General features: G+C 50.4%; 1 protein-coding gene across 4 annotated transcripts in view; it reads right to left on the bottom strand.

The window, feature by feature from the left end:
- The window catches only part of ANKRD11 (ankyrin repeat domain containing 11), a 184,902-nt gene that overhangs the window by 7,982 nt on the left and 151,047 nt on the right, over window positions 1-25,873 (bottom strand). For 3 of the 4 annotated variants that reach the window (XM_048515659.1, XM_048515662.1, XM_048515661.1), the window contains 5 exons: window positions 11,673-11,843; window positions 10,995-11,201; window positions 9,874-10,016; window positions 9,002-9,149; window positions 758-7,458 (listed from right to left, as the gene is read on the bottom strand). In XM_048515659.1, coding sequence (XP_048371616.1) covers window positions 758-7,458; window positions 9,002-9,149; window positions 9,874-10,016; window positions 10,995-11,201; window positions 11,673-11,843 — 7,370 coding nt within the window. The remainder of the gene's footprint in view (window positions 1-757; window positions 7,459-9,001; window positions 9,150-9,873; window positions 10,017-10,994; window positions 11,202-11,672; window positions 11,844-25,873) is intronic. The other variant, XM_048515663.1, reaches the window with a different exon arrangement.

The following is a 25,873-nucleotide window of genomic DNA, read 5'->3' as shown; positions in this document are numbered from 1 at the left end:
CACTTCCCTTGACTTCTGGGGGCAAAGACAAGCAGTCGAACCATTTACTTCCGGAGAGCTGCTTCGTTGACTTGGGCAGGCTCACAGTGGATCCTTGCCTCACGCAGGCAGCAGGGAAGGGATCTTTCACAGCTGCTGGAAAGGCCCAAACGTGGCAAGGGCCTCTGGTGGTGCCCATTCTGAGAAGGGCACCCAGTGACACCTGTGTGGCAACTACACATCATTGTCGGGCAAAGGTAGGAGCAACTACTGCTGCCCACTCACTGGGTGACGGTGATGCTCCCCACCAGCCCACAGGGAGAGAGGGAAGGGAGCTCCACTCCGCTCTGTGCCCTGCCTGGGACGCAGGAGTTACTCCATGATGCCTAAACTGCCTGGTGTTTGGACCAGGAGACTCAGATCAGACCCATTTGCTCTGTTCTTGGGATTTGCTCCCAGGGTGGATCCTGACATTTAATGTAGGGTTTTGTACTCTGTCCCTGGATGATCAGGCGTCCGTCTGCGTAGCTCTCTCAGCAAACGTGAGCCTTGGAACCCCTGCTTGCTCCACCTTCTCCCTCGTCTCTGCTTGAGAAGAGCAGCCTGGCAACAGGCCCTCCCCGGGAAAGGCGTGGCTCCTTGTCCCTGGCTCTGCCTGCCTAGCTCAGCAAACCACCACTCGCACCACTCCACCCCCACTGGAGACCAAGCGGCTTCTCCACACTAGCTAGCCAGCCAGCCAGCCAGCCAGCCAGCCAAGGGACTGGTCGTTACTCACCACTGGAATGTGCAGCTTGCTCAAAGGTTTGCCGTCCAGTAGGTAGGAGCCCGTGTACGTGACGTACTCCGCGTAGCACTGGGGGGCCTGGGGAGTGATATAGCAGAGGATTTTCCGCTTCTCCTCAATCTTCTTCCTGATTTGCAGGTACTCAAAGTATGGGTTGGACCTGTCGCTGTGGTAGGGCTCGATGTCATCCAGTTTGATGGCGTCCACAATGGCCGCGAGCGTCTGCTGGATCATCTCCCGCGTCTGCTGGGTGGAGGTGTGTATCTGCTGCTGCAGCTGCTGGTTGGAGCGCTGGAACCGGCGCTTCCGAGGGTGCTGAGCCTGGGGATCCTCTTCCTCCGTGACGCGCCCCTTGGCCCGCGTGGCAGGGGCGGCAGCTGGGGGGAACTCTTTGTCCGAAGCCGCCGTGTTCTGTTTGTTCTGGTTAGCCAGCATCTGGGCTCGGTTCCTGGTGATGCGCTGGGGGATCTCTTCGATCTTGGGAGGCTTGGGGGCCTCCACCACAACCTTTGGGGCCGGCTCCATGGCCTCTGTTGGAGCCTCAGCTGGGGAGGAAGAGCCCTGGTTGGCACCCTTCGCTGCAGTCCCCACCTCTGCATCCGGGCTCTCCTCACCGCTGGCTTGGCTCAAACCAGTTTGAGAGCCACCACCGGAGGGAAGAGCAGCCGAGGACAGGCTCTCCTCCTCCCCCTCCTCTTCCCCTTCCGCCCCCTTGCTTTCCGGCTGGACAGGATCTGGCAATGTGGTCTCCTGCAGATTCTGGGGAGTCTCCAATTCTTTCAGACTCTTCTGCTCTCCGACCCCGGTTCCTTCAGACACGCCTTCCAGCAGAGCCCCTTCACAGTCCTGCTCATCTGCCGGCGATTCTGGCTCCCCGGGCAGGATGCTCTGCTGGGCCGGGGGCCTGTCATCTTGCTCACCCAAGGGCCCCTTGCTGTCCACAAGGCCAGCTCCGATGGCCTCTGGACTGCTGGAGGAAGCGCTGGCAGCCGACTCTGCTGCGTCAGCCTCCGGGATGTCTTTTCCTTGCAGGGGCAACTCCGGTAATGAGAACGGACCGAGGTCCAAGTCGTCTTCTGAATTCATGAATGGGTCAGACCACGAGACCGGCTCCTCGGCACTGACAGGGACCACAGTGCTGCTCTCCACATAGGTTTTTTCCAGAGCACTAACGGCCTCCACTTGGGATTCTGCTGGCATGTTGGCGGACTGCAAAGGCATGTCTGAGGCTTCTTCTGGGACCGACTTGCAGCCACTGAAGAACGTGTCTAATCTGGCTGGGGACTCTGCAAATGGAGCCTGCTGGTCTGCAGCCACCGTGTCTCCCGGGACGGCTCCTCCGATGTCTTCCTTCGCCTTATCAAGCCCCGGCTCCGGCACCGCCAGGGAGTACGGCATGGGAGACAGGGGGTAAGGAGACTCCGCAGAAGAGAAGGACGTTGGTGCGGGATGTGCAGGGTCAGGAGAACAGAATGGCTTTGGGGATTCAGGTCCTTGCTGGGGAGGTTTCATGAGTTCTGATCCTGCTGCCCAGCTCACAGGATGGTCAGAAGCACTGCCCATCAAAGCCGGAGGAAGAGGAGCATCTAAGGTCCGCGTTGGAGTGGTGTCCCACTCAGCACTGTTCTGTTCTGGAATGCCAGAGCCAAACAGATTCTCCTCAATTGGTGGCAGGAAGCTGGACTCTGGTGGCATAATAGACGCCGTGGCCTGCTGCTCTTCCGTGGCATCCAGAGGCATGCCAAGGTCTGGGGGAAGAGCGCTTTCAACAGAAGGGGCAAGCAGTTCGTCTCTATGAGATGGGGAAGATTTGGCTTGCAAACCAGAAAAGACACTTTCAGGGGACTGAACAAGCGTGCCAACAGTTCCTGGAGCACAGTGCAGCGACTCCACCTTTGGAGACGGGACTCCGTAGTCAGGGGAATAATACTCTGGAGATAAACATGGGAACTTTTCCATGGGAATGGAAGGAAGAGGGACTTTCTCTTCCACCAAGGGTTGAACGGGAGAGTCATAACTAGATGTGGCTGGGACACTTTGCTGCCGGAAAAATTTGTCCCCGACACTAAACTCTTCTTCTGGGGCTCTTCTGATGTCCACAGACATTGAACGGTGAAGGTTGGTAGAAGGAACGGTCCTTGTCGGGGTCTGACTTGGGTTCTCAGGGAATCCACTTGAAGTGTTGGCGTATCTGTCAAAAAAGGACGGAGAACAAGCGTTCATGGACATGGTGGAGACGGGCAGCGAATGCTGCGAGTCAGCGCAGTCAAACATCAGGTCTGTGTAATCTTCCGTACTGCAGGATGGTGTTCTTGGGGTCTGCATCACCTCTTCGTAGCTTGGGCAGGAAACAACAGATGCTGGAACTGGAACCCCCGTCGGCCTGTTCTGATCTGGTCTTGGAGAAGCAGGCAAGATTTCCTTCAGCTGGGGGCCAGCGATCCAGTCCTTGGAATCTACCCCAACCGTTGGCTGAGTCTTGTTCTCCGGAGACACGATTGGAGCCAGCGGCCCCAGCTCTTTGACTTTCTTGTCCTTCAGCTGAGTATCCAGCGCACCGGGTTTCTTTGTGACAAGATCCAGGCTCCTCTTGCGCACGTCCTCGCTGGCCTTGGCCTTGTCTTTTAATTTGGGGTCCCCAGATCTGTGCCTCATCTTCTCCATTTGCTTCATCCTCTCTTTGTGTCTCTTGTGGCGTTCCTCGATCTCCAGATCTTTTTGGCTCAACATCCTCTCGAAGCTGGTCATCATCAAGTCCCCGTCTCCCAGCAGCTTCTCCCTGGGCCTGGCGTCTTTCTTGCTGCCCTCTTTGGATAAGGTTACCTTGTCATTTCCGTTGCTCATTTTAAGACACTCAGCTTTGTCCTTCTCTTGATTTTCCTTGAGCCTCTCCTTCGTTCTGAGATCGTTAAATTTGGGTGATTCCTCTTTTGATTTCTCCTTCAGAGTGATGACTTGAGAGCCGTCCTTCTCTTTGGCAGACTTCTGCTCTTCTTTGTGGTGCTTGAAGAACCCTTCAGGGTGTTTGTCTCTGTACTTCTCTCGCTCTTCTTTCCATTTCTCTTTGTGCCTGTCCCTCTTTTTCTTCTCTTTGGCCGTGTTGACCAGGTTGGAGCCACAGGCCTTGTCTTTTTCTGCCTTCTTTGGAAGTTCTCTTTCAGAGTCATTCTTCTCCTTCTTGTCAGAAAACAAAAAGTCCATGTTTTTGTCCAGCTCGTCTTCTGCCTCCGTTTTCATGCCATAGGAAATGCCAAAGCCTTCTCCGTCCAGGGAGAAATCTCTCTCGTATTGAGCAGAATCCTTTCTGCTGGAATCCTTAAACTCCTCCATTTTCTCTTTTTTGTCGCCTTTCTCTTTCTTGGCTTTGTCCTTTTCATGGCTTTTCTTGGAGGAGGAGGAGGAGGAGTGCCTGTTTCTTTCTCGCTCCTTGAGTTTATCTGGCAAGCAAGACAGAGGCTCTTTGCATTTCTCCTCAGAGGCATCTACCAGAGAGAGGCCGGGACAGTCAAAGAGACCGGCCAGCACGGGTTCTTGTCCGCGGTCAGTGAAGCTGTCAGACGAAATCTCACTTATTTTATCGTTGGAATCGTCTCTGTATTCATTCAGGGCTTCTTCTTCCAGTTTTTCCAGCAAGCTTTTCTCCGGTTCTCCGCTTTTGGAAGACCGCTTCTCTTTGATGTACTCTTTCTCCGGTTTCTCCTTGTGCCTGTTCTTGGCCTTCTCTTCTCCCCCGTGCTTCTTTTCTGCTTTCTCGGGGAGCTTCTGTTTGGTCTTCCGTTCTGGAGCAGAGTCGACGGAGCTTCTTTCTTTCCTCTCTTTGTACTTCTCTACAGAATCTTTCTCCTTTTTCTCTTTATGTTTTTCAAAGGAACACTTCTCCTTCTTCTCCTTCCCGCCCTCAGCTGATCCTTTGTCCTTCTTCTTCTCCTTGGACTCTTTGTCTTTCTGTTTTTCGGAAGAATGCTGCCTATCAGAGGAATATTTCCTGTGCTTGTCAGGAAGATAAAGATCTCTCTCAGCCGCTCCACTGTCTTCCGGCAGACTCTCCAGCCGGTGCATTTCGCTCCCGATGCTCTCTCCCACTTTGAATCCACCCAGGCTGTAGCCATCTTTCTCATCCTCACTTTCATCTGTGAAGATATCAAGGATGCTGTACCAGCTTTTCTCTCGGCCCTTCTTCTCCTCCCTTCTCTCGTGGAAGTCTTCTCTATCCCCAGAAAAGTTCTTCTTTTCTTTAAGTTGGTCTAAAGAAGCCTTTCTCTCTTTATCTTTGTTGTGAGGATCTTTATATTTCTCTTTTGCATCTTTCTTCTCTTTAAAGCCTTTGTCTAGTTCTTTGTCTTTCTGGTTTTTTTCAGCCAGAACCTTCTCATTTCTCTCTTTGTCTTCTGTTTTGGATTTTTCCTTATACTTCTCTGATTTTAATTTTTCTTTCTTGTCCTTCTCGGGCACGTCCTTCTTCTCCTTTCCAGAATGATGCCTCTCCCAAGTCTCCACATTTTTCCCACTAAATTCAGGATCAGATTTTTCTTTGAAGAACGCCTCACAGCCATAATCTTTGAATTCATCTCGATAAGACTCTTCTTGTTTAATTTTAACGTCTTTCCTCTCTTTACAGCTATCGGACAAGTCTCTTCGCTCTTTGTTAGCTTCGCCAGCATCCTTTTCCTTCCTTTCTTTAAAGCTTTCGGCAGAATCCTTCCTTTTCTTGTCTTTTTCAGGAAGATAACTGGGGACTCCTTTATGCTTTTCAGTTTGGTCTTTTTTCTTCTCAGAGCTTTTCTCAATATATTCTCTGTCCTTCTTTTTTGGAAAGGTGTCTTTTTCAATGTGCTTCTCGTTGTATTCTCGCTTCTCTTTTGCTTTGCTTTCCCGCTTCTTCTCTTTCACTTCCTCCTTCACGGTTTCAATGATGAGTTTTGCCACCGTGTCATTTTTCACCTCCCTGTAATCTGTCACAGGTGAATCCCAGCCATCTTCTCCTTTGAAGTCAAAAGAAGAATCAGACGACAAATCCGAAAACCACCGATCCTGCTGATCATCAGAGAGGCTGCACTTGGTGTCTTCGCTCTCCTGAAACTGATTTTTATTAGCAAAGTCTTCAAAACTAGACTCTTCTCGGTAACTTTTGTCTTTTCTGCATTTCTCTTTCTCCTCTTTCATGGTCTTCTCTTTCTCTGGCTTGGCTAGTTTTTCATCTTTCAGTTCGTTTTTCTTTTCCGCCTTGGACTGCTTGTCTTTGGATTTTCTCTTCCGTTCCTCCTTGTGCATTCGAGGCTTCTCCTCTTTAGGGGATTTCTCCTTGATGGGTTTCTCTTTCTCCGACCTGCCAGTCTTTTCTTCTCTGAAAGATTTACTGATGTCTTTGTTCGCCTCCTTTGCTTTTTTCAGCGACTTCTCCTCTTTGGAATTTTTTCCAGCTTCATCTTTAAATAGCCACTCCTTCTCCTCGGATTTAGTTCTGAGGAATTTTTCTTCTTTCTTGAACTGCTCCCGCTCGTGCTTCAGTGCCTTGAGCTTGCTTTCAACAGAGCTTTCAGTCTCCACAATCAAAGCCTTTTCAGGTTTCTGCTTAGAGTCCTCATACTCAAAAGAAAAGGCCTTGATTATCTTAATGTCTTGGGCAGCAATGCCCTGGCCCCTCTCTTTGTTTTTGTGTTTATGTTTTGTTTTATGCTTTTTTACAACTTTCCCTTCCTTGTCCAGCTTTGGAATAGCTCCGTCAACATTGGCATGGAATGAATTCTTTTTCTCCACCACCATTGCTAACCCGTGCTGGGCACGTTTCTTGTGCTCCTGTTTCTTCCGCACGGGCTTTAGTGACTCCAAGCTGGAATCCTCCGATGTATAGTCCGACTCGCTAGTCAGCCTTGTCCTCGTTGAATCGGATAAGGAGCTAACATCTGACCAGGCAGGAGAAGAGACAGTTTTCCAATTGTCTGTCCTCCAGTGCTTGGAGTGCTGTTCTGTAAGGTTTGGGTTATGTTTCTGTGACCCCAGACTCCCGTGGGAAGAAGCAGAGGAGGCGGAAAGGGAATTAAACAAGGATGACTCCTTCAACACCAGCCGAGAGTCTTTTACACAGGTAGCACTTTGTACAGAGTCTCTGTCGTCCTCCTCGCTCTCCAGGTTTTCACTCTCTGACTCAGAAGAACAGAATTTGTCATTTTTTTTGCCAAAGCGAACCTCCTTGCCCTTGGCCTCCTTCTTGCGTTTCTTCTTCACTTTGTTTTTCTCCTTCTGCTGTTTGGCATTTGACGGTTCTCGGGTCTTGCTGCTGGGAAGGCTGGAGTGAGTGGTCATCCGCAGCTTCTCCCCTGTCCCTGCAGCGATGTTGGTGTCCTCTTCATCAGACGTGTCCGAAAGGATGCGATGGGCGGCTTTCTTTGGTGTGATTGTGCTGTTTTTAGGATAAGGTTTTACTTCCATTTTGGGGATGGAAATAAAACTATTTGCTTTAGTCTCTTTCCTGTAATCCTTTTTCAGCAAATGTTTATCGTCGACTGGGGGGACCCGGTCCTGCTCATCATCCTCGTCGAATTCGTACTCGTCCTTGACGGGTGTCATGGTTTTTGGTGGCTCCTGGTTCTTGGCCTTGTGCTTCAGGCCCTTCTCAAACTCCGAGTCTGTGTTATTGCCATCGATGGAACTAGATGGTGCAAACGAAGGAGCATCTTCCTCTTCTGAGCTCTCTGGGGAAACAAGATCACAAAGAAAGGGGGTATGAGCTGGCAGAATTCTTCAAGAAACCTGCCCACAAGACCTGAACGGATAATCTATCTTCTGTGTGCAAACCAGAGTTGCAACTGCTCTACCTACACGTGTCAGGTTGGCTGATTTTGTGGGGGAGGGTATTTCTGTCTGCTGTGCTTTTCCTGTGTGAAACTATGTTCCTGCTACTCTCGGGCTCATTCCGCACATGCAGAATAATGCACTTTCAAACTTCTTTCAGTGCTTTTTGAAGCTGTGCGGAATGGCAAAACCCACTTGCAAACAGTTGTGAAAGTGTTTTGAAAACGCATTATTTTGCGTGTGCGGAAGGGGCCTCAGTCTCTGCTTATCTCTTCTCGCTCCTAGCGAAGGCCAAATGGCCTAAAAGGTTTGGTTCTTTGTAATGCCGCTGGGAATCTGGATGGGGGGCGGGGAGGGAGGACTGCCTGAGTTTATGATCCAGGCATTCTGGCTGAACAAGCCAGTAACGTCCTGGACCCTGTTCAGGATTTGTCTGACCTACAATAAAGAAATCATTGTTCATCACAACTGTTTCAATTGTTTGGTTCATGGTGGTTCTGACATTAAGACGTTACTCCTCTATTTTTCCTTTTTCATCATGGAACCAACTCAAAGGGAGTTGGATGGGTTTTTTGGTCAAGGAACTGCTTCATCTGACCAGGATACCAAACGCTCTCTCTCTCAGCAATGCGTGGGGGCAGGTGGGAGTGTGGCAGGGGGGTGGGGCGCACGCGTGCCCTGGGCACAGCTCCCCCTCGCTCCACCCCTGATGGTAAGTGAATAAAAGCAGCAAACAGTGCAGCTGATGGCTAAGGGAGTCCCTGAATAGCACACGATAGGGCAGAAGAACAAGTTCCCTTCCCTCATTCCTACTGTGCTCTTGGTTGCATGAAATGGCTGTGCCACTTTTGCACATTGCACAATTCAGTGCAGTCAGTGGGAAATGCCAGAATTTAAGCCTCCCTACTTTCCATGCTTAGCTGGTGGATAAGCATCCAGAAGAGGTGAGGTGCTGAGAACAAATGTGGCAGGAGGCTAGCCAGCTGCTTGAGATCGCTAGCAGTGATGTGAGCAAAGCTGAGACCAGGACCCCCTAAGCATTAGGGCGAAGCACGAACCGTGCAGTCGCATTCACCTCCTGGGCTGCCAACTCTAGGACGAACAACTGTGGAGCTGACCTCTGACGAAGGGCTGTCACAAGCACACAATAACAGAGCATACATGCAGAAGTCAAGGGGCAGACGTTGTCAGGAAACGTCACAGCAGGAAGCTCAGGAGCACAGCTCAGGAGCACAACATATGCCACACAGATGCTTGCAGTGTATTCCCTGTGCATTTGTGGACCAGTGGCAAAGAGTGCATCTAGGCTTGAGTATGAGTAAGTGCATGCCCTCTGGATTTTGGCTAATTAGATGCAACAACACACTTTGGAGAGGGTGCCCTTTCCAGTGACATCCTTGCCTGAGCCACACTTACGCTGGGTCCTTCACCCCATAGCCTTACCTGTGGAACTCTCTTCACTAGAAGGATACGTGGCCTTCCCAAGCAGCAGGTTCACCATGGTGGGGGAATTCGCTACTTTTAATGGTGTCTCTCCTCTCCTGTTGAGCTGATGAGGATTTCCTCCATAATGTAGCAATAATTTCACCACCTATAGGAAAATAAAGTCTGAGTAAACTGCATCAGAATTAGATGCTTATATCCGGCATATCAGAGAAAGCAAAAATGAACAGTCTGACTTTATCACCAGCCAGCGGTCAGGCAGCTAAGTTGTGTATTCCAGTATGGCTCAGTGGGAGGAAACAGACTTTGCACGTACAAGGATCCAACTAGGTGTCAAACTTGAATCATGCTGGCAGGGGATGATGGGAACTGTAGTCCATAACATCTGGAGGGCCATCCAGGAACAGAAAGAGGGCCAAACAGCAGGGCAGCGAAAGAAGTCTGCCAGAGATCTGGAAGAGCCGCCCCCACCCTGCTGAGACCATGCAAGGCTGGATGGACCATGGCTATGACTCCAAATCCAGGGAGAGTTCCCTTTCTTTCCACAAACACTCTCCATTAGCCTGCTTGCCTCTAGGACTAAACAGGGCAGCTACAGTTCAGACATCTGAAGAAAAGGACCCCGTGGCACACGTCAAGAAGGACAAGGTACTGGCTTACACAGCTGTTGGGTGGTTAAGTTAATCTCAGTAGGTTCTTCTTATGAGGGACAAAGACAAGCAGAGCAGGCACTAGCTGACAGCCAGAGGGAAATATCCAGGGCAGCTTACAAAGGGTCCTTTTGTGGCTGGGGGCAGGAGGTGGCCTAACAGGCTGAAACCTGGGGGAAGACTGTTTGAGATGACTCCAGAGCCACTCTTTCAAGAACTGACCTTGTAGTGCCCATTGCTGGCCGCATCATGCAGCGGAGTGTCATCATCCAAGCCCTTGGTGTTCACTTCGGCCCCTGCGGCCAGCAGCTGTTTGGCAACGTCATAATAGCCCCGGTTGCAGGCCTCGTGCAAAGCTGTCCAGCCTGCCAAGGGGGACACAGACAGACACATGAGAAGGGTGGCCGCTTTCAATCGGGAACTGTGTCATAATGGCGCCTCAATGGATGCTGCCAGTTGCCAACACTGAGGCTCGGCTACAGATCCACTCTCTTGCCCTGTGCTGCACGAGACAGCAGGTGCGTGCCTGGTGTTTTGTCCACATATATTTTGTATATGATTATGCAGTACATATACATATGTGCACGTGCACACACACTCCAGCTCTCCACTACAAATAAGTAAAGAATAGATGTTCAGTTAACTGAATAGGTGGAACCCACCCCCTAAATTGAGGTACATATTTGTCTCTCTTCATATCTGAAAGATAGAAATGTATCTGCAGGTGGCAGAATTGCCATCCTGCCCTGAGCGGGAATGGGTGAGACACCCACAAACAGGCCACCTGACCAGACTGCCTGCGTTTCCGACGGTCGGGTGGCCCCGCAGGCAGGAAACGTTGCAGCGCAATAACAGAAAGCGCTCGTCTCGGACAAAGATCCGGAAAGAAAATAGAGAGACAGGCTGCTACCAGGTTGGAAAGGCAAGCTGTTCTTTGGGCAGACCTTCTGAGGGAGCCACAGTTCCCAAAAGGAAATCACATGAGCCAGGAATACGTTTGGGCTGAGAATCACTGTTAGGGGCACTTTGGGCATACAGCTGGGCACCTTTGGCTTGCTACGCCAGTGCTCCAAACTGAGGCCTATCCACAACAGAGCTCAGCCTCTTCACTCCGCTGCTCCTTCTGAAGACAAAACTAAGATGACCAATGAAATGCTCTGCCCCATGCAGCCGACGCAGCTAATTCTATATGGAGAACATTTTGGGGTCTGATAGAAAGACAAGGATTAGGAGCATCATTGTTTCCTGCCCAGTCGGGAAACTCAACTGGCCCATCACGTTTGCCACGTTTGCTGTTCAAGCTGAACCCTCCACTCTTGCTCCCCCACAGTCCAATCAGTTACCTGCAAAGTCTTTCACGTTGACATCAGCACCCTCAATTATGAGCTCCTTGATGCGCCGGGCATCCCCTCGAATGGCTGCCCGGTGCAACCGAGTCTCTCCTCGCTCATTTCTCTTGTTCACTTTATCTTTGGTTTTGGAGGCAGAGTTAGGAGTTCCCTTCTGACAAACTGCGGACTGAGAGGGATGCTTTGGTGTTGTATCTACTGCTGATGGGAGAGACAGAAGAAGAAACCATGAGTGGAGGAGGAGCTCGGTCCACAGCCGCCCCCCAGAAGCCTTTAGAGGGAGCTGTTGCCCTACATTTCAATCCTGCCATCAGGTGGAGGCCGTGGCTGCGTGGGGGAGGGGCACAGGAATGCCTCTACACACACAATGGAGACGGTAATGGAGGGCCGCGATTAAGCATCGACTGGGGCAAGCAGCCCTTGTGGCTTCTCTGGAGGAGGGAAGCGCCCCAGACCCAGGGGAGGGAGCAAAGCCTCCCTTCACAGGAGCTGCAAGTTCGCCAGTCCAGGGAGACCCCACCAACTCAGCTTCCCGCTCAGCCTTCAGCCATGACAACTCAATACCTCACTGGATGTTTCTGAGACCCCCAAGGAGCACCCACAAAACCCCTCAAGGAACCCACAAGGCCCCCCCCCCCCCGCCCCAGTGCCAGGGAGCCTCTCCACACATACCGGGGCTGTTGGCAGACTCTTCTGCTGTCATCTGCATAAGAAGGGCGACCTGCTGGCGCTCGGAGAGAGGGTACCCGGCACGGATTCCTGAAAGGCCCATCCCGAAGAGAAGGCTCGGCTTCCTTGCTGCGGGCTCTTTTTTGATTCTTTTTCGTTCAGGACCCTGCTTTTCTGTTGATGGTGACGGAGAGAGAGAGAGAGAGAGAGAGACAGAGAAACCATTTGTACCACTGACATTTATTCAGGTTAAAGCATCCTTTGCAGAGGATTAATCTTCCAGAGAGCAGAAAACAGGGCTGGGAAGCTTTGCTCCTGAGCCAGCCTTTGAACACAGGAGTCCTCAGTCTAAGACCGTGGTGGCGAACCTTTGGCACTCCAGATGTTATGGACTACAATTCCCATCAGACCCTGCCAGCATGGCCAATTGGCCATGCTGGCAGAGGCTGATGGGAATTGTAGTCCATAACATCTGGAGTGCCAAAGGTTCGCCACCACTGGTCTAAGACCTTGCCAGGAGAGTTTCTGGATAGGACATCTGCCAGTGGACAGGGGCTCCTCACACCATGAAGAAGCGCACAAAGACAGACAGCCCATCCCATCCCTTCTGGTTTGGGTTAACTGTCTGGTGACACACGTTTTTGAGAGAAAATGGTCCATTGGTTCACTTACCATGAAGGGCCTTCTCTTGGTAGGCTGGAGGGCCTGATATGGGGTGGAAATCATCCACCAAGATGCCCACCACCTCCAAGAGAAGTATTTTGTTTCAGACTTGAAATCTAAAGGGATGAACCGAGTCCAGATTAAACGAAACACGCTCAGTGACGCTACGGTGTAAATCTCCAGTCACATTTGGGCTTTGCTGTGTGGAACCAGCGTGGGGCAGCGGTGAGAATATTGGACTAACACTGGGAGGACCTGGATTCAAATCCCTACTCATCCATGCAACCCAGAGAATGAACTTAGCCTGGTCTCCTTTTCACCCTCACCTACCTCACACAGTTGTTGCGGAGGAGAAAGCTGAGGAGGGGAGGGGAACGTCTGCTGTCCGAAGCTCCTTGGAAGAGTGTACAAAAGGGGGGGGGGCAGCCACCCATTCCGCCTTCTCAAAGTCCCTTCCAGGCTATTCCATTACAACAGTCTGGTGGCAAATCCCAGGGAGTTAAGAAACAACACTGGTGCGGTTGAGAGCTGGCCAGACCAGCCGACCAAGATAAGAAAATTGCACAGTTACACATTTGCCATTTGGCACTCGCAGCTGCTGCACTGAAGACAGGAGAGCCAAACACCAGCAGGTGCCTTGATTCCAGTTCAAGAGCAAAAGGCAACAGGGGCCTCCTGGCTGAGGATTCTGGGGCAAAGGGCGGGCCTTCTCAAACACTCCACTTTCACCGTGCTGTTTAGCATGGGCAATGCAACTGCAAAAGGTGCTCTTAGTCGGCTCTTCACCATGCACATTGCAAGACACCCCCTAAGCGCCCCCTGCCCCGCCCAGCAAGGTGGCTCTTCCGATGGCTTGTGTTTTTGTCTCTGAAGTCTTGGGAAGGGTTGGTGGCACTCTTGATTTCTCCTTCCAGGAGCTGGACAACCTCAGCGGATGTCTCGGAGACAGAATTAGTGGCTGAGACTAGCCCTCCCCCACGACGCTACAGAAAGACCTCACAAAGTGATTTGCTACCCCATTTCCTCTCCTGAGCAAGCTCCCAACCTGCAGAGCTCAGGGAGGAGCTGGAGTTCATATTTTCTCCTCAGCAGCTTTCTAATTTCCTCCGCACCAGAATCGTTATCTGCACCAAGCCCCCTGGAAATTAATGTGGTCATTTTCCGTTTCCTCCCTTGTTCGGGCGCTGGCTTGCTACAGGAGAGTGCAGAAGCCCAAGATCTGCAGACTCCTCTCTGGTCTCGAGTCTGCAGCAGCATAAGGATTGCCAGCCTCAGCAAAATGCCCCCCAAACTGGATCAAAGGAAATGTTTTTTTTTAAAAAAGAAAGAACTCTGTTGAGAGAATGAACAGAAGTCCCACAGAAGGAGAAAACGTGTTATTTTGATGCGAGGACAGCTGCAAAGTCAGAGAGCTATTTCTCAGCAGAGGTGGGCAATCACGGACATCGGCGCTCTCATTGTGGCCTCTCCAAATAAGAACGGCCCAAGTCAACCCATACATGTGGTCAAGCGGCAAAGAGCGAACGTGGAGAAGCTGAATCCTGACAAGACAGTGGTCGTGCTGGGTACCGAAGGAGGCTGCCCTTCCCACGTTCAAAGGGGTCGACTGTCCTTTGCTGACTCAGCTAAGAACGGGGGGGGGGGGGGGGGTTCTGCTGCCCCCGTAAATATTGTTGGAAAAGTCAAGGCAATGCAACTGCAAAAAAAAAAAGTTTCTTCCATCTCCAGTTAGCCCAGAAGATGGCCCCCACCTTCGTGGCTCATCTTGCCATTTGGATCCATGCCATGGTGACCTCAAGCATAGACTACTGCAATGTATTCTTCCTGGGTCTGCCCTTGAGGTCAAGCAGGAAGTTTCAGTTAATGCAGAATGATGCCCCCCGTTAGCCCAACTGAGTAGGCATCCTTTCTGTAGCCACTCCACTGGTTACTTATCAGCTAGTGGGTTCAATTAAAATACTGGTTATGGAATACAGAGCCCTTTACAATCTCTAACATATATTTAGGACCGCCTCCCCTCCTCTGCTCCGCCATGACAACATCACTCTGCTGACCAAAGCTTTCTGACAGTGCCATCCTAGCAGGCAGGCAAGAATTCCCTGCTGTAGCCCCCCACTTTGTGGAATAGCATGCCCTGCCCTGCCCTTTCCTCCCTTGCTTTCCCCTCATCCTCTCTGTTGTATTAGAAAAAAATTCTTATAATTAAGGGGATGGGGGGGGGGAGTTTGGGGAGGGGACACTATTTTAGAAGACCCCATGGAGGACATCTCCTTTTTTCCTTAACTGCTGGGAAGTCCTATGATGCAAATTTGTTGACTGTTTTAATAACAGGTGCTATATGTTACTACTGTTTAAAACTGAATTAGGGTAGGTTGGATTGTCGGATTGGATTTCATTGTATTATTTTATTACACGGTATGATATTATTGTTCACCACACTAAGACCGGCTTTGCCTGCGCAGGGAGAGATAGAAATCTAAAATGAAGTGAAGAAGGATTCCATAGTTCAGTCATTCTGCAAACTATGTATGAACAGACCTGTTCAGGAGGGCATTTTTAATAAAGGCAACATGACATTAATGGAATAGAATTATTCAGAAAGGGAACAGGGCTGTAGCCTTTGCTGCTGTGTAGGCCACATATTACATATTTGTTGTATGCTGTATAATGCTCTCACTGCATTGTTTTTTGATGTATCATGTCTGATTTTTCTGCCACCATTTCTAATTTTTCTTATGTTAGTCCCAATGCACTGTTTAATACAGCTTAGGCCAGTGGTGGCGAACCTATGGCATTCCAGATGTTCATGAACTACAATTCCCATCAGCCCCTGCCAGCATGGCCAATTGGCCACCTGATTACCTTGTTTTACACCATGTCTTGAGACTGAGAAAAGCAGACTATAAATAAAGCAAAGATTTTTTTTTCAAAATAACTGTCCCCCCCGCCCCAAAAAAGAGAAAAAGATTAAGAGATCTTAAGAACATAAGAACAAGCTAGCTGGATCAGACCAGAGTCCATCTAGTCCAGCTCTCTGCTACTCGCAGCGGCCCACCAGGTGCCTTGGGGAGCTCACGTGCAGGAGGTGAAAGCAATGGCCTTCTGCGGCTGTTGCTCCTGAGCACCTGGACTGTTAAGGCATTTGCAATCTCAGATCAAAGAGGATCAAGATTGGTAGCCATAGATCGACTTCTCCTCCATAAATCTGTCCAAGCCCCTTTTAAAGCTATCCAGGTTAGTGGCCATCACCACCTCCTGTGGTAGCATATTCCAAACACCAATCACATGTTGCGTGAAGAAGTGTTTCCTTTTATTAGTCCTAATTCTTCCCCCCCAGCATTTTCAATGGATGCCCCCTGGTTCTAGTATTGTGAGAAAGAGAGAAAAAATCTTATTTGTGGACAAGCCTCATTCGGTACATGTAAAGTGTTGGAGTGGCTGCTGTGTACATCCTCTATTGAGACTCTATTGGCCAATATTCCCATTTTTCATAGAGATTTTCTTAGAACTATTTTTCCATGCCAGGCAGAAACCTCATCCTGACAAGCCTAAACATGCTCCAGTAAAGCCAGAATATGTTGGGAGAGCCCCGGGAGCTTCACATGCAAGGGAAGAGAGCCACACGGCCGCACCAAACGCTGCATCACTTTCACGGCAGACGCATTGGGGTTGGCCTATTCTGCATGGCTGACGAGACTGTGTGGCTTAAGCATAGGATGCAACCTGCTCTCCTGCCCCAGAAGGTGGAGTTCGACATGAGCAGGGGCCCCTGTAAGCACTTGCCTCCAATGCCACACAGGCGCTCACTAAGGGATATGGAGAAACTGGGCAGATGAGCTGCCTCGGAGGTCCTGAACTCAACACGCATCTTATGTTTTTGGCCTGCTAATAACCAGAACCTTGCCTAGGAGCCTGCATTTCACATGAGAAAGGGAAGGCTAATTATTTACTGAGGAACACAACTCTGAAATCTAAGATTCAGGAAAAATAATGTTTTCAGCTAAGGACGCGCCCCTCGCCTCCTCTGTCCTGAGAAGGAGGCCCCGGAGGAGAACACGTGAACATGCAAAGCTGCCCTCTGCTGGATCAGACCACCGGCCCGTTAAGGTCAGGACGGCCTACTACAGGGGTGGCCAACCTATGGCACTCCAGATGTTCATGGACTGCAATTCCCATCAGCCCCTGCCAGCATGGCCACTTGGCTGATGGGAATTGTAGTCCATGAACATCTGTAGTGCCATAGGTTGGCCACCCCTGGCTTCCTCTGCCACGGACTGAACCTGGGACCAAGAGCCACCATGGTGTAGGGCAGGGGTGTCCAACTCTGGGGCTTCAGATGTTCATGGACTACAATTCCCATCAGCCCCTGCTGGCATGGCCAATTGGGAATTGCAGGAGGGGCTGATGGGAATTGTAGTCCATGAACATCTGAAGCCCCAGAGTTGGACACCCCTGGTGTAAGGCTACGAGGGCAGACTCTTAATCCTTGTGAGGGAGTGGGACTGAGGGAGTTCTGAGGGGGCTACGACTGCCCAAAGTCACCCAGCAGGCTTCATGTGGAACCCCGTTCTCAAGCCCAGTTTTCCAGATCTGAGCTGCCACTCTTAGCCACGCTGGCTTCCAAGGGCTGACTGCGGTATAGATCATAAATGGTTAATATCAAAATTTAGAATAAAACAGAACAAAAGCACCAGAACACTCACAGTTCCAAAATATAATCTAAGCCGCGGCCCGCCGTCTGCAGGACCCGCACAAGGCTTGCGAAGAATAGGGCGTTTCGAGTCATTTATTCATAGAGTCGCCAGGAGTTGGAAGCAACTTGACGGCATTTAACACACATCCTGGGCAGGGTTGGGGGCTTCACATTACTCACTGCAGTGATGACAACGGCCCCACCACCTCAGAAGTACTCATCACACTGCAGCCGATACAATCCGGCCAGCGTTCAAAGCAGATGCATTTGTAGAGAATGAAACAACAATCGCTGGCAGGGAACTGGAAAATATGATTCCCATTCCTGCTGCTGAAGACCATTTAGATGGCTACCAACCATCATTTTGCATTCTCCACACAGCAGACACACGGGGCGAGCAAACCGGAGCCTCTTCCCCTCTTCATCTGCTGCTAACAAATGCTCCGAACAAAACCAATCACCGCTTTCCACAACCAGGCTGCGGTGAGATGCCGGCTCACCCCCAGTCCTCGGCCTCTTTCTATGGCTCAGCTATCAACCCTTTGCCAGCAAAGCCTTTCCACTCGCATGCAGTAGAGCCCCCGGCCCACGGCGGGCATCGGTGGCAGACAGCCAGGGGTTGTGAATGAACTCCCTGGTAGCTGGCTTTTGTTCTCCACAAGTCAGATGCAAAACTCAATCCCAATCCTTACAACAATACAATGATTTCTAGACTAGGACGGCCTTTATGCTATATCGATAGCAGAAAAATAACTCTTTCAACTCAAAAGAATCTCACTCATCCTCTTAAACGTTTGCTGTTCTCAATCTTATGTAAATTAATTAATACATGACATGATTTTTACCTTTAAACCAGGGGTCTTCAAACTATGGCCCTCCAGATGTTCATAGATTACAATTCCCATGAGCCCAACCACTTGGCCATGCTGGCAGGGGCTGATGGGAATTGTAGTCCATGAACATCTGGAGGGCCATAGTTTGAAGACCCCTGCTTTAAACTGTCATTTTGTAACTCTGAGCCATCTGCCATTCCAAATTCCTCACTTTTTATCAGCAAACGCATCCACGACTAACTCAAGCGTTGTACAACATGTGCATGTTCTAGTGAAGGAAATATCTTTCCTAAAATGTGAAGAAATTTGGGGAAATACATAACATTTTGCAACTGGGGGGAGTTGTTTATTCACCAACAGATAGATGCTGTATATTATTATACATAAAACAAAAACCATATTTGCTGTTAAAAGAACCAGTCCTGTGCAGCATGAGGCTTAAATTGCTGCCAACAATTGGTCCCTAAAGACCGTTTTCAAGGACAAGGTGTCCTGAGGCACCTTTGCAGACAGCAAAGTTTGTACAAGACACTTTTGCCAATAATTTTTGAACGTTAAGGGGCGGGTAGCTGAGTGGTAAAACAAGAATGTAAATTTAATTCAACAAACTAACCATTTAAACTACCGCATTCTTATTATCTGAACATTAATAAGGTAGCCATCAGATTAAGTAAAATCGAGAAGGTGTTTTGTGAGAAATGAGGCATGCAGATTACGGCCAGTAAGACTAGCATTGGAAATCTTACATATTCTGCAGGCAGAGACAACCCTGAAATGCACAGGTAATGCTCTGCCAGTTTTCCAGGCCTTGGAAAAATATGTAATAATTTACAGCAATAGATAAATGTTAAATAGTTCTCCTTGTTTAACCATTTACACATGCCGTGTTTCACATCCTGACTGCCTTGCATTCAAAAGGCCCTTGCATTCAGGTGCCAGCATCTTCAGCTCAAAGGACCTCTGGCAGCCAGGCAGGGAACTATCTGTGGACAAAACCTTCCAGCTCCTGGACGGACCCCAATGGACTGACACAGAATAAAATGGAGATGCTGTGCACATTTACTTGAGCATAAACTCCCAAGTGGAACATAAGTGGAACGTAAACGCGGATAGGAGACTCCTCTCATCCAAGTCCAAGAGGGCGGAAATTGTGGGTTCCACCCCTTTTGTCGCTTGGCAGAGAGTGACGGCAGAAACCCCAGTTCCTTTGTGCAGGACCTTAGAAGTGCCTTCCCATTTCACACGTGGAGGTGCTTTTCAGCCCCTAGCTTAAAATTTCAGCCCCCAGTGGAAATTACCATTACAAATCAAGGCAACAAAGCAAGGAGAATTTCCTTGATCACTTCCATTTGAGCTCCTTACAAAAGGTGAAAAGAATGCTGATTATCACCTGCAGTTTTGCAGAAACCCACGGCAACTTTGCTCAAAGGACACCTCAGTCCATCCTCCCAGCTCACTGCTGTCCACTCCCAGGCCTTCTGCAGAGTATTTTTTTTTAATTGGTAAGTCTACAACAACTACAAAGATTAAACCCGGCTATGTGGAAGGGCACGGGAAGGTGGTCTGAGCACCCTGCCAAGATGCATCTCTGATCGATGTCTTGCCTCAGAAACGGCAGGCGATCTGGCTCAACACACGGGCTTGGGCCTTGTTTGGAAGTCACGTGTCCCGGGGAGTGCTTTCTGAGTGCTGCCTGTGACGGCTGCGTGGGCGCTGCAGAAGGATCCATTCCACACAGTTCCAGGCTTCAGGGCCTTCTTGCAAAAACAAACTGAGCGGCCGAGCTGAGATTCTGCTCCGATCATCCTCGGCTTCAGTTCACGGCTACAGAAGGTGGTGGCGGGGGGCTCTGCTTCTGTACCCATAAAGTAGCGGCCAGTACATAGCAACACCACTCTTGTGCACTGAATGCGGCCTTCCTGATTTGAACCCACAAAACATGCTGCCGCTGGTTCAAAACAAAGCAAGATCACCATGCACCGCACACACCCCCCCCCCCATTCCCTTCAGGACTCTCTGCTTTCTGTGCTCAGTTGTGCCTTGCTCTTAACTCTGAAGCACCACAATCTGCCAGTCAGCAAAACGGAGCCTGCAACATCCAGCTCTGCCTGTCACCAAATGCTGCCCTTGCAATAATCCCTGGAGTGGTACTACTTACTATCCATCCCCTTCTCTGGCCATTTCCCTCTTTTCTTTGCATCTACTTAGTCAGTGCTGAATGCAGGCAAAGAGTATTGCGATGAGAAAAGACTGCAAATCACACACACACACACACACACACACACACACACACACACACACACACACACACAGAGCACACTGCAACGAAAGAAGGAGGAAGCTCAGGTAATGACTTCTTGCTTATACACATTTCCTTTAATGCTCTCACAATTGTACAGGGCTGTTTTGCACCAGAAAACACCCCCACCCCCCAGACACGCACACGCCGTGCTGCGGGCAGTTCAATAACCATTTATAGGCATTAAAGTCAACAGCAACAAGATCAACCTGGCAAAAACAGTTGCTCACTCCTTTCAAAATTAAGGCCAGGGTAGGAAAAGGCTTGATCTAAACCACGGTTTACCAAGGTTGTCAATAACCCAGACGAATGCTATTTATTTCATTTATTCAGGGTACAACCGTGCTGCTCAAGGAAGTTTTCAATTAAAACAACGTAAGAATATAAAAACAAAATTTAAAACAAGTCATGGGACATACCCCCCCTTCACTTACACACACACCCACACACACACACACACCCACACACACACACCCACACCCACACCCACACCCACACCCACACCCACACCCACCCCTTTGGTAACACAAATGTCCTCATGGAAGGCAACTGGGGTTTGCAGCAAGGCCCCAGAGCGGAGCCGTTCCCAGAGCACAGAGCCCAAGAGAAGCGGAAGGCTGAGAGGAGCTCAAGGGCTGTTTTCCGCGTGTGCCTTCAAAGCAAGCTTATAATTAGAACAGGGATGCTTTCATTAATACTTCTCAGATCATACAGGGCTGTGAGGAAGAGTCCACAGCTGGGGAGGGGGGAATAACCTATAAAGTTGGACTGAGAATGCTAAATTTTTAATCTCACCAGCTCTGCCACTGCAGAAAATTCCTCCTCCATGGCACACTTAACAGCAGAAGCCCGCAATCGATAGGGATAAAAATAAACCGAAGAGAGACTTCCGCGCTCTCGCTTTAGACAGATGGGCCTGACGGAGGCAAATGCAGGCCTGGGGAGACGCTCGGTTCACATCCTTCACAGGAAAGAATCTCGTGGTTATTTACCTGCTGAGAGATTTGGGACGGCTTCTCGTCTCCTTTGGCGCCCAACCTTGTGTGCCTACAAAACGTGGGCACGAACACGGAACCCAGAGGGCGCGCTGCTAACCGTGAACGTGAAATGCCCAAGATCCCCAGGCACAAGGTGAGCAGAAAAGGGCCAGAATTTTCACCTCACTGCAGCTGCAGGATCAGCAGATGGGTTAAGCCCTTTCTTGGGAATTCTGAGCAAAGAAGCTACTGGTTTCTGGCAGGTCAGGGCCCACGCCAGAGGAAAAAGCAGCAGCAGAAGAGGAGGAGGAGGAGAGTTGGATTTATGTCCCCCTTTCTCTCCTGAAGGAAACTCAACGGGGCTCACAATGTCCTCCCCCCTGCCCCCCCTCCACAACAAACACCCTGTGAGGTGGGTGGGGCTGAGAGCGCTCCAAAGAGCTGTGAAGAGCCCAAGGTCACCCAGCTGGCATGTGTTGGAGTGCACAAGCTCATCCGGTTCCCCAGATAAGCCTCCACAGCTCAAGTCGCAGAGTGGGGAATCAAACCCGGTTCTCCAGATAACAGTGCACCTGCTCTTAACCACTACACCACGCTGCAGAGGTGGGATCCAGCAGGTTCTCACAGGTTCCCGAGAGTAGGTTACTAATTATTTGTGTGTGCCGAGAGGGGGTTACTAATTGGTGATTTTGCCACGTGATTTTTGCCTTAGTTATGCCCCTCCTCTCAGCAGTAGAGCTCAGAACTTGAAGCAGTCTAGCAGGAGGTGCACTAGCATGTGTGGCAGCCTGCACCTGCGTGCATTCGTTTCCCGCCCAAGGAACGGTGCAGCGGTTGCGTCCTTGCCACAGCCCAGCCCAGGAATGCCCCACCCCTGGAATGCCCGGCCACGTCCCCATCGTGCCCCGCCCCGCCCATTGGCGCTATGCCACTGTTTGAATCCCACCACCATGGGAACCTGTTACTAAAATTTTTGGATCCCACCACTGCCACGCTGGCTCTCAAGCAGCGTGGGGCAGAGGGGAAAGTGGCGCCAAGTCACAGCCGACTTATGGAGACCCCAGAGGGCTTTCTAGGCAAGGGAGGTGCAGAGGTGCTTTGCCACAGCCTGCCCCCGTGCAGCCAGCCTGGACTTCACGCAAGTACTAACCAGGGCTGACCGCGGATCTGATGAGGTTGGGCTAGCCTGGGCCATTTGGGTGAGGGCACGGAGGTAGTATGGGAGAGGTCAGAGACACGGAGAGGGGCAGGGCTGTTGCAGCTCAGCAGAAGCAGCAGAGTAGCAAAGGGATTTCCAAAAACCCACAAGGCTGAACCACGAATGGTGGCCTTTGGCCTGCTCGTTGCAGACACTCACGAGTTGGAGCACGGCACCATGCCGGTGGCCAGCAGCAGCCTCTCCAGCACCCCTCCTCCCCTTTTCCACGAAAATTCCCAAATTCTACACACACAGTATTTTCCAAGCAGAAGAGGAGCCTTCCCAAGACCAAATAAACTGTCACGCAGCTCACTGCGCAGCACGTTCAGTTGCCAGAGTTTGTTTTTCACTTGGAGAAAACTTTCCAGCTCAGAGGAGGTTTCCCGTGCAATAAACCTCTGCAAATTAACTGCCTCCAGAGTTATGGACCTGCTTTAACTCCCCTAGGAGCAGCCTTTGGGACAGTGACTTGCACGTGAATCCAAGGGTTGCCCCGCAAGCAATGGCACCAGGGGCGTACCACCCTAGGGACATGGGAACACTCGTGTCCCTGGGCAGGCACCCCCCCGGCACATGACCAAATGGTGTGCACCTCAGCCGCATGCCACCAAGTCGCACCCCCCCCCCCTTACAGGTTGGCTTTTAAAAGCTGGCCAGCATGGAGGCGGGGGTGCGGGTTGCCCAGAGAAGGAGTTGTCTCCAGGCGCCATTTCCCCCTGATACACCTCTGGCTCAGGAAAAGGGACATAGGGCAAAGTTGGGTGCACTGCACAGGTTGAGCCCTCAGCTTGTCAACTGGCCTGATGCTGGAATTCTGCAGAGAAGAGAAGGGTCTCCAAGAGCCTCTGCCACAGCCCCTCCATCTTAAGGGAGGCCCAGTGCTCAGATGCTGCGCTGTTGCCCTCTGGACAAACACAAGCAGCCACAAGCAGAGCCAGGAAGAGAGAAAGAGTTACAGCCATGCATCGACAGCCCTCTGCTTCAGCGTCCAGCTCTCAACTTCAATACATTTGGGTTGCTGCTCAAAGCACAATGAGTCTATGAAGGAACAAGAGGGCGCAGAACAGAGGAGACTTCAAATACTCGTCTCTCAAAGAGCAACTCGGAAAGAGATTCTTCAGGCACTTGTCAAAAGTAAAGGCCTGAAAGCCAGAAGATTTTAACTAGCAGCCAGAGGTGCACATCTGAAATGCACAGAAGAGTCTAAATATACTGAAATCTGAGCATAAATAAATTAAACCCTCGCACTGCTTTTCAAGGACACGGATTTCAGCAGCTCCTCTCTCACACACACAAACCCCTCCCAATGTGAAAACCCACAGTCCAGATCCTGTCTACCATGAGATCAGGGAGCAGGGAGTTTAAAATCTGTGAACAAGGAGGTGCACACAAACTGACTGCTTATAACAAACATGCAACAACATACTGCCTAGGGACGTCACCCACAACCTCTGGTCACACAACTCCCATGCCTTCGCCCTGCGGAATTCGACCAGACAAACAGAAGTCTCGGTCCACATGCGAGGAGACCAAAGCAAGACCACTTACTCAAGAGCTGGGGCACTCTCAGCTGGAAGCCAGTCCACCGAAAGAAGTGGGAAAGCATGGCTAGGATCCGGCTATCAGAAGTGGGAAAGCATGGCTAGGATCCGGCTACCAGAAGCAAGAACTGGCACCTACTGAGGAAAACAGCATTTCTCCATGAGATGGGAAGCAAATGTCCCCGCTGGTTGGCGGACAGAATCAAAACTTTTAACAGCTTTAAGACTGGGACAGTTGCAGAACTCAGTGGCTGCAGAGCAGCAGATGAAAACAGCAGCTTCTTCAGGAAGGCTGAGGGGATGATCCAGGTGGGATCCCAAATGGGATGTCCAGGATCTCAGCACCTGCGGTGGTTACCAATTCTCAAGTCTAGTAATAAACAGAACAACACAATGTGTTGTCGAAGGCTTTCACGGCCAGAATCACTGGAGTGTTGTGGGGTTTCCAGAGGATGATCCTCTGAAGATGCCAGCCGCAGAGGCAGGTGAAACATCAGGAGAAAATGCTACTGGAACACGGCCATACAGCCCGGAAACCCCACAACTCTCCAGAACAACACAATAATAAACAGAAAAAAATGCCCCTGGCTGCGTCACCAACCTCAGATATTTCCCTTCGTGACACTTTTATGCAGAAAAGCTGACAAAACCCAAAACTTTGATCTGCACATTTGTACGAAGCCTTTAAAGACCACAGTGCTGCTTGACTTGGAGCTGGCCCTTTAAAACCAGAGCACTGTAGGAAAGACAGAATTACAATTAAAATCTGTTTTCTTAAGCAATCAGAAGAATCTCATTTTATACTTCTAAAATTTCAGATAACTGATTTTTACTCCCCCTCTGCGGAGAGCACAGAAAATGATGACCCAGAAACACCACCCTGCCGTCCAGTGGTGGGATCCAAAGGCAGCCAGTAACAAGGTTCCCATGGCGGTGGGATTCAAACTTCAATGGCGTAAGCGCCAATGCAGGGCTGGAGCTGGGGCATGATAGAGGCGTGGGTATAGTGTAGGCATTCGAGGCGAGGGGCATTCCTGGTACGTTGGCGGCCTGCCTATATTATTATTCGTTTCCCACCCAAAGACCAGCCTTGGCGCTTTCGCGTCCTTGCCACAGCTACGCTGCTTTGGTCGCTTGGGTGAAGCGAATACACATAAAGAGCGCAAACTTTACGCACTTTACTGTCACACCTCCTGCTAGACTGCTTCCAGTTCTGCGCACTACTGCTGAGGAGCCAAGGTGGGGCGTAACTAAGGCAAAAATCACGTGGCAAAATCACCAATTAGTAGCCCCCTCTCGGCACACACAAATAATTAGTAACCTACTCTCGGGAACCTGTGAGAACCTGCTGGATCCCACCTCTGCACCCCGTCCTGTTTACTGAAGGCTGTCAGCTGCCCAGGTTGGCAAGGAAGACCCATCGCTGGTCTGGAAGCAAGTCTGAGTGTCAACAGGAAGACCGGGGTGGGGGTGGGGGGCTCGAGGGTGCAGACCAGAAAAATGGCGCAGGATGTGCTGCTGCCCTCTGCCCTTCAAAGGCAGGGCTTCCCTGCGAGGAGCCTAACCCCATACAGCCTAGGACAGGAAATACCAGGAAGGGGTTACACTACAGAGCAAAAATGTGGACTTGAAGGAGAGCAGGGCAGTAAACACTGGGTAACCTCTTTCCACAAAAAATGAGAGTCTGAACAGGGTCCAACTTTTCATGGGAGACACCAGAATCCTGGGTTGAAATCCTCACTTCGTATCTTGGCTGGCTTGTTCACCTTTTGCAGAACTGGAAACAGCAGATGTTTTTGAGAAGTTTGGTTGCATAATTTCCAACAGCAATGTTCGTGACTTGGACCCTATTTTCATAAACAAGCAGCCCGAATAATTTAGTCAAACATCTCCTTGCAAGGAAATGCTGAGGCAGTGAGAACTCTCGGGAAACTTTACCTTCACCTCTGCTCCTCGCTATCATGCAATTCAGAAACCCTCAAGACACCAAAGTCTGCTTT

Source organism: Sphaerodactylus townsendi, linkage group LG14, assembly GCF_021028975.2.
Source record: "Sphaerodactylus townsendi isolate TG3544 linkage group LG14, MPM_Stown_v2.3, whole genome shotgun sequence".
In the NCBI taxonomy this organism is placed as follows: Eukaryota; Metazoa; Chordata; class Lepidosauria; order Squamata; family Sphaerodactylidae; genus Sphaerodactylus; species Sphaerodactylus townsendi.
Note: the sequence above shows the minus strand (reverse complement) of the source record. Positions and strands in the feature narration are given on the sequence as shown.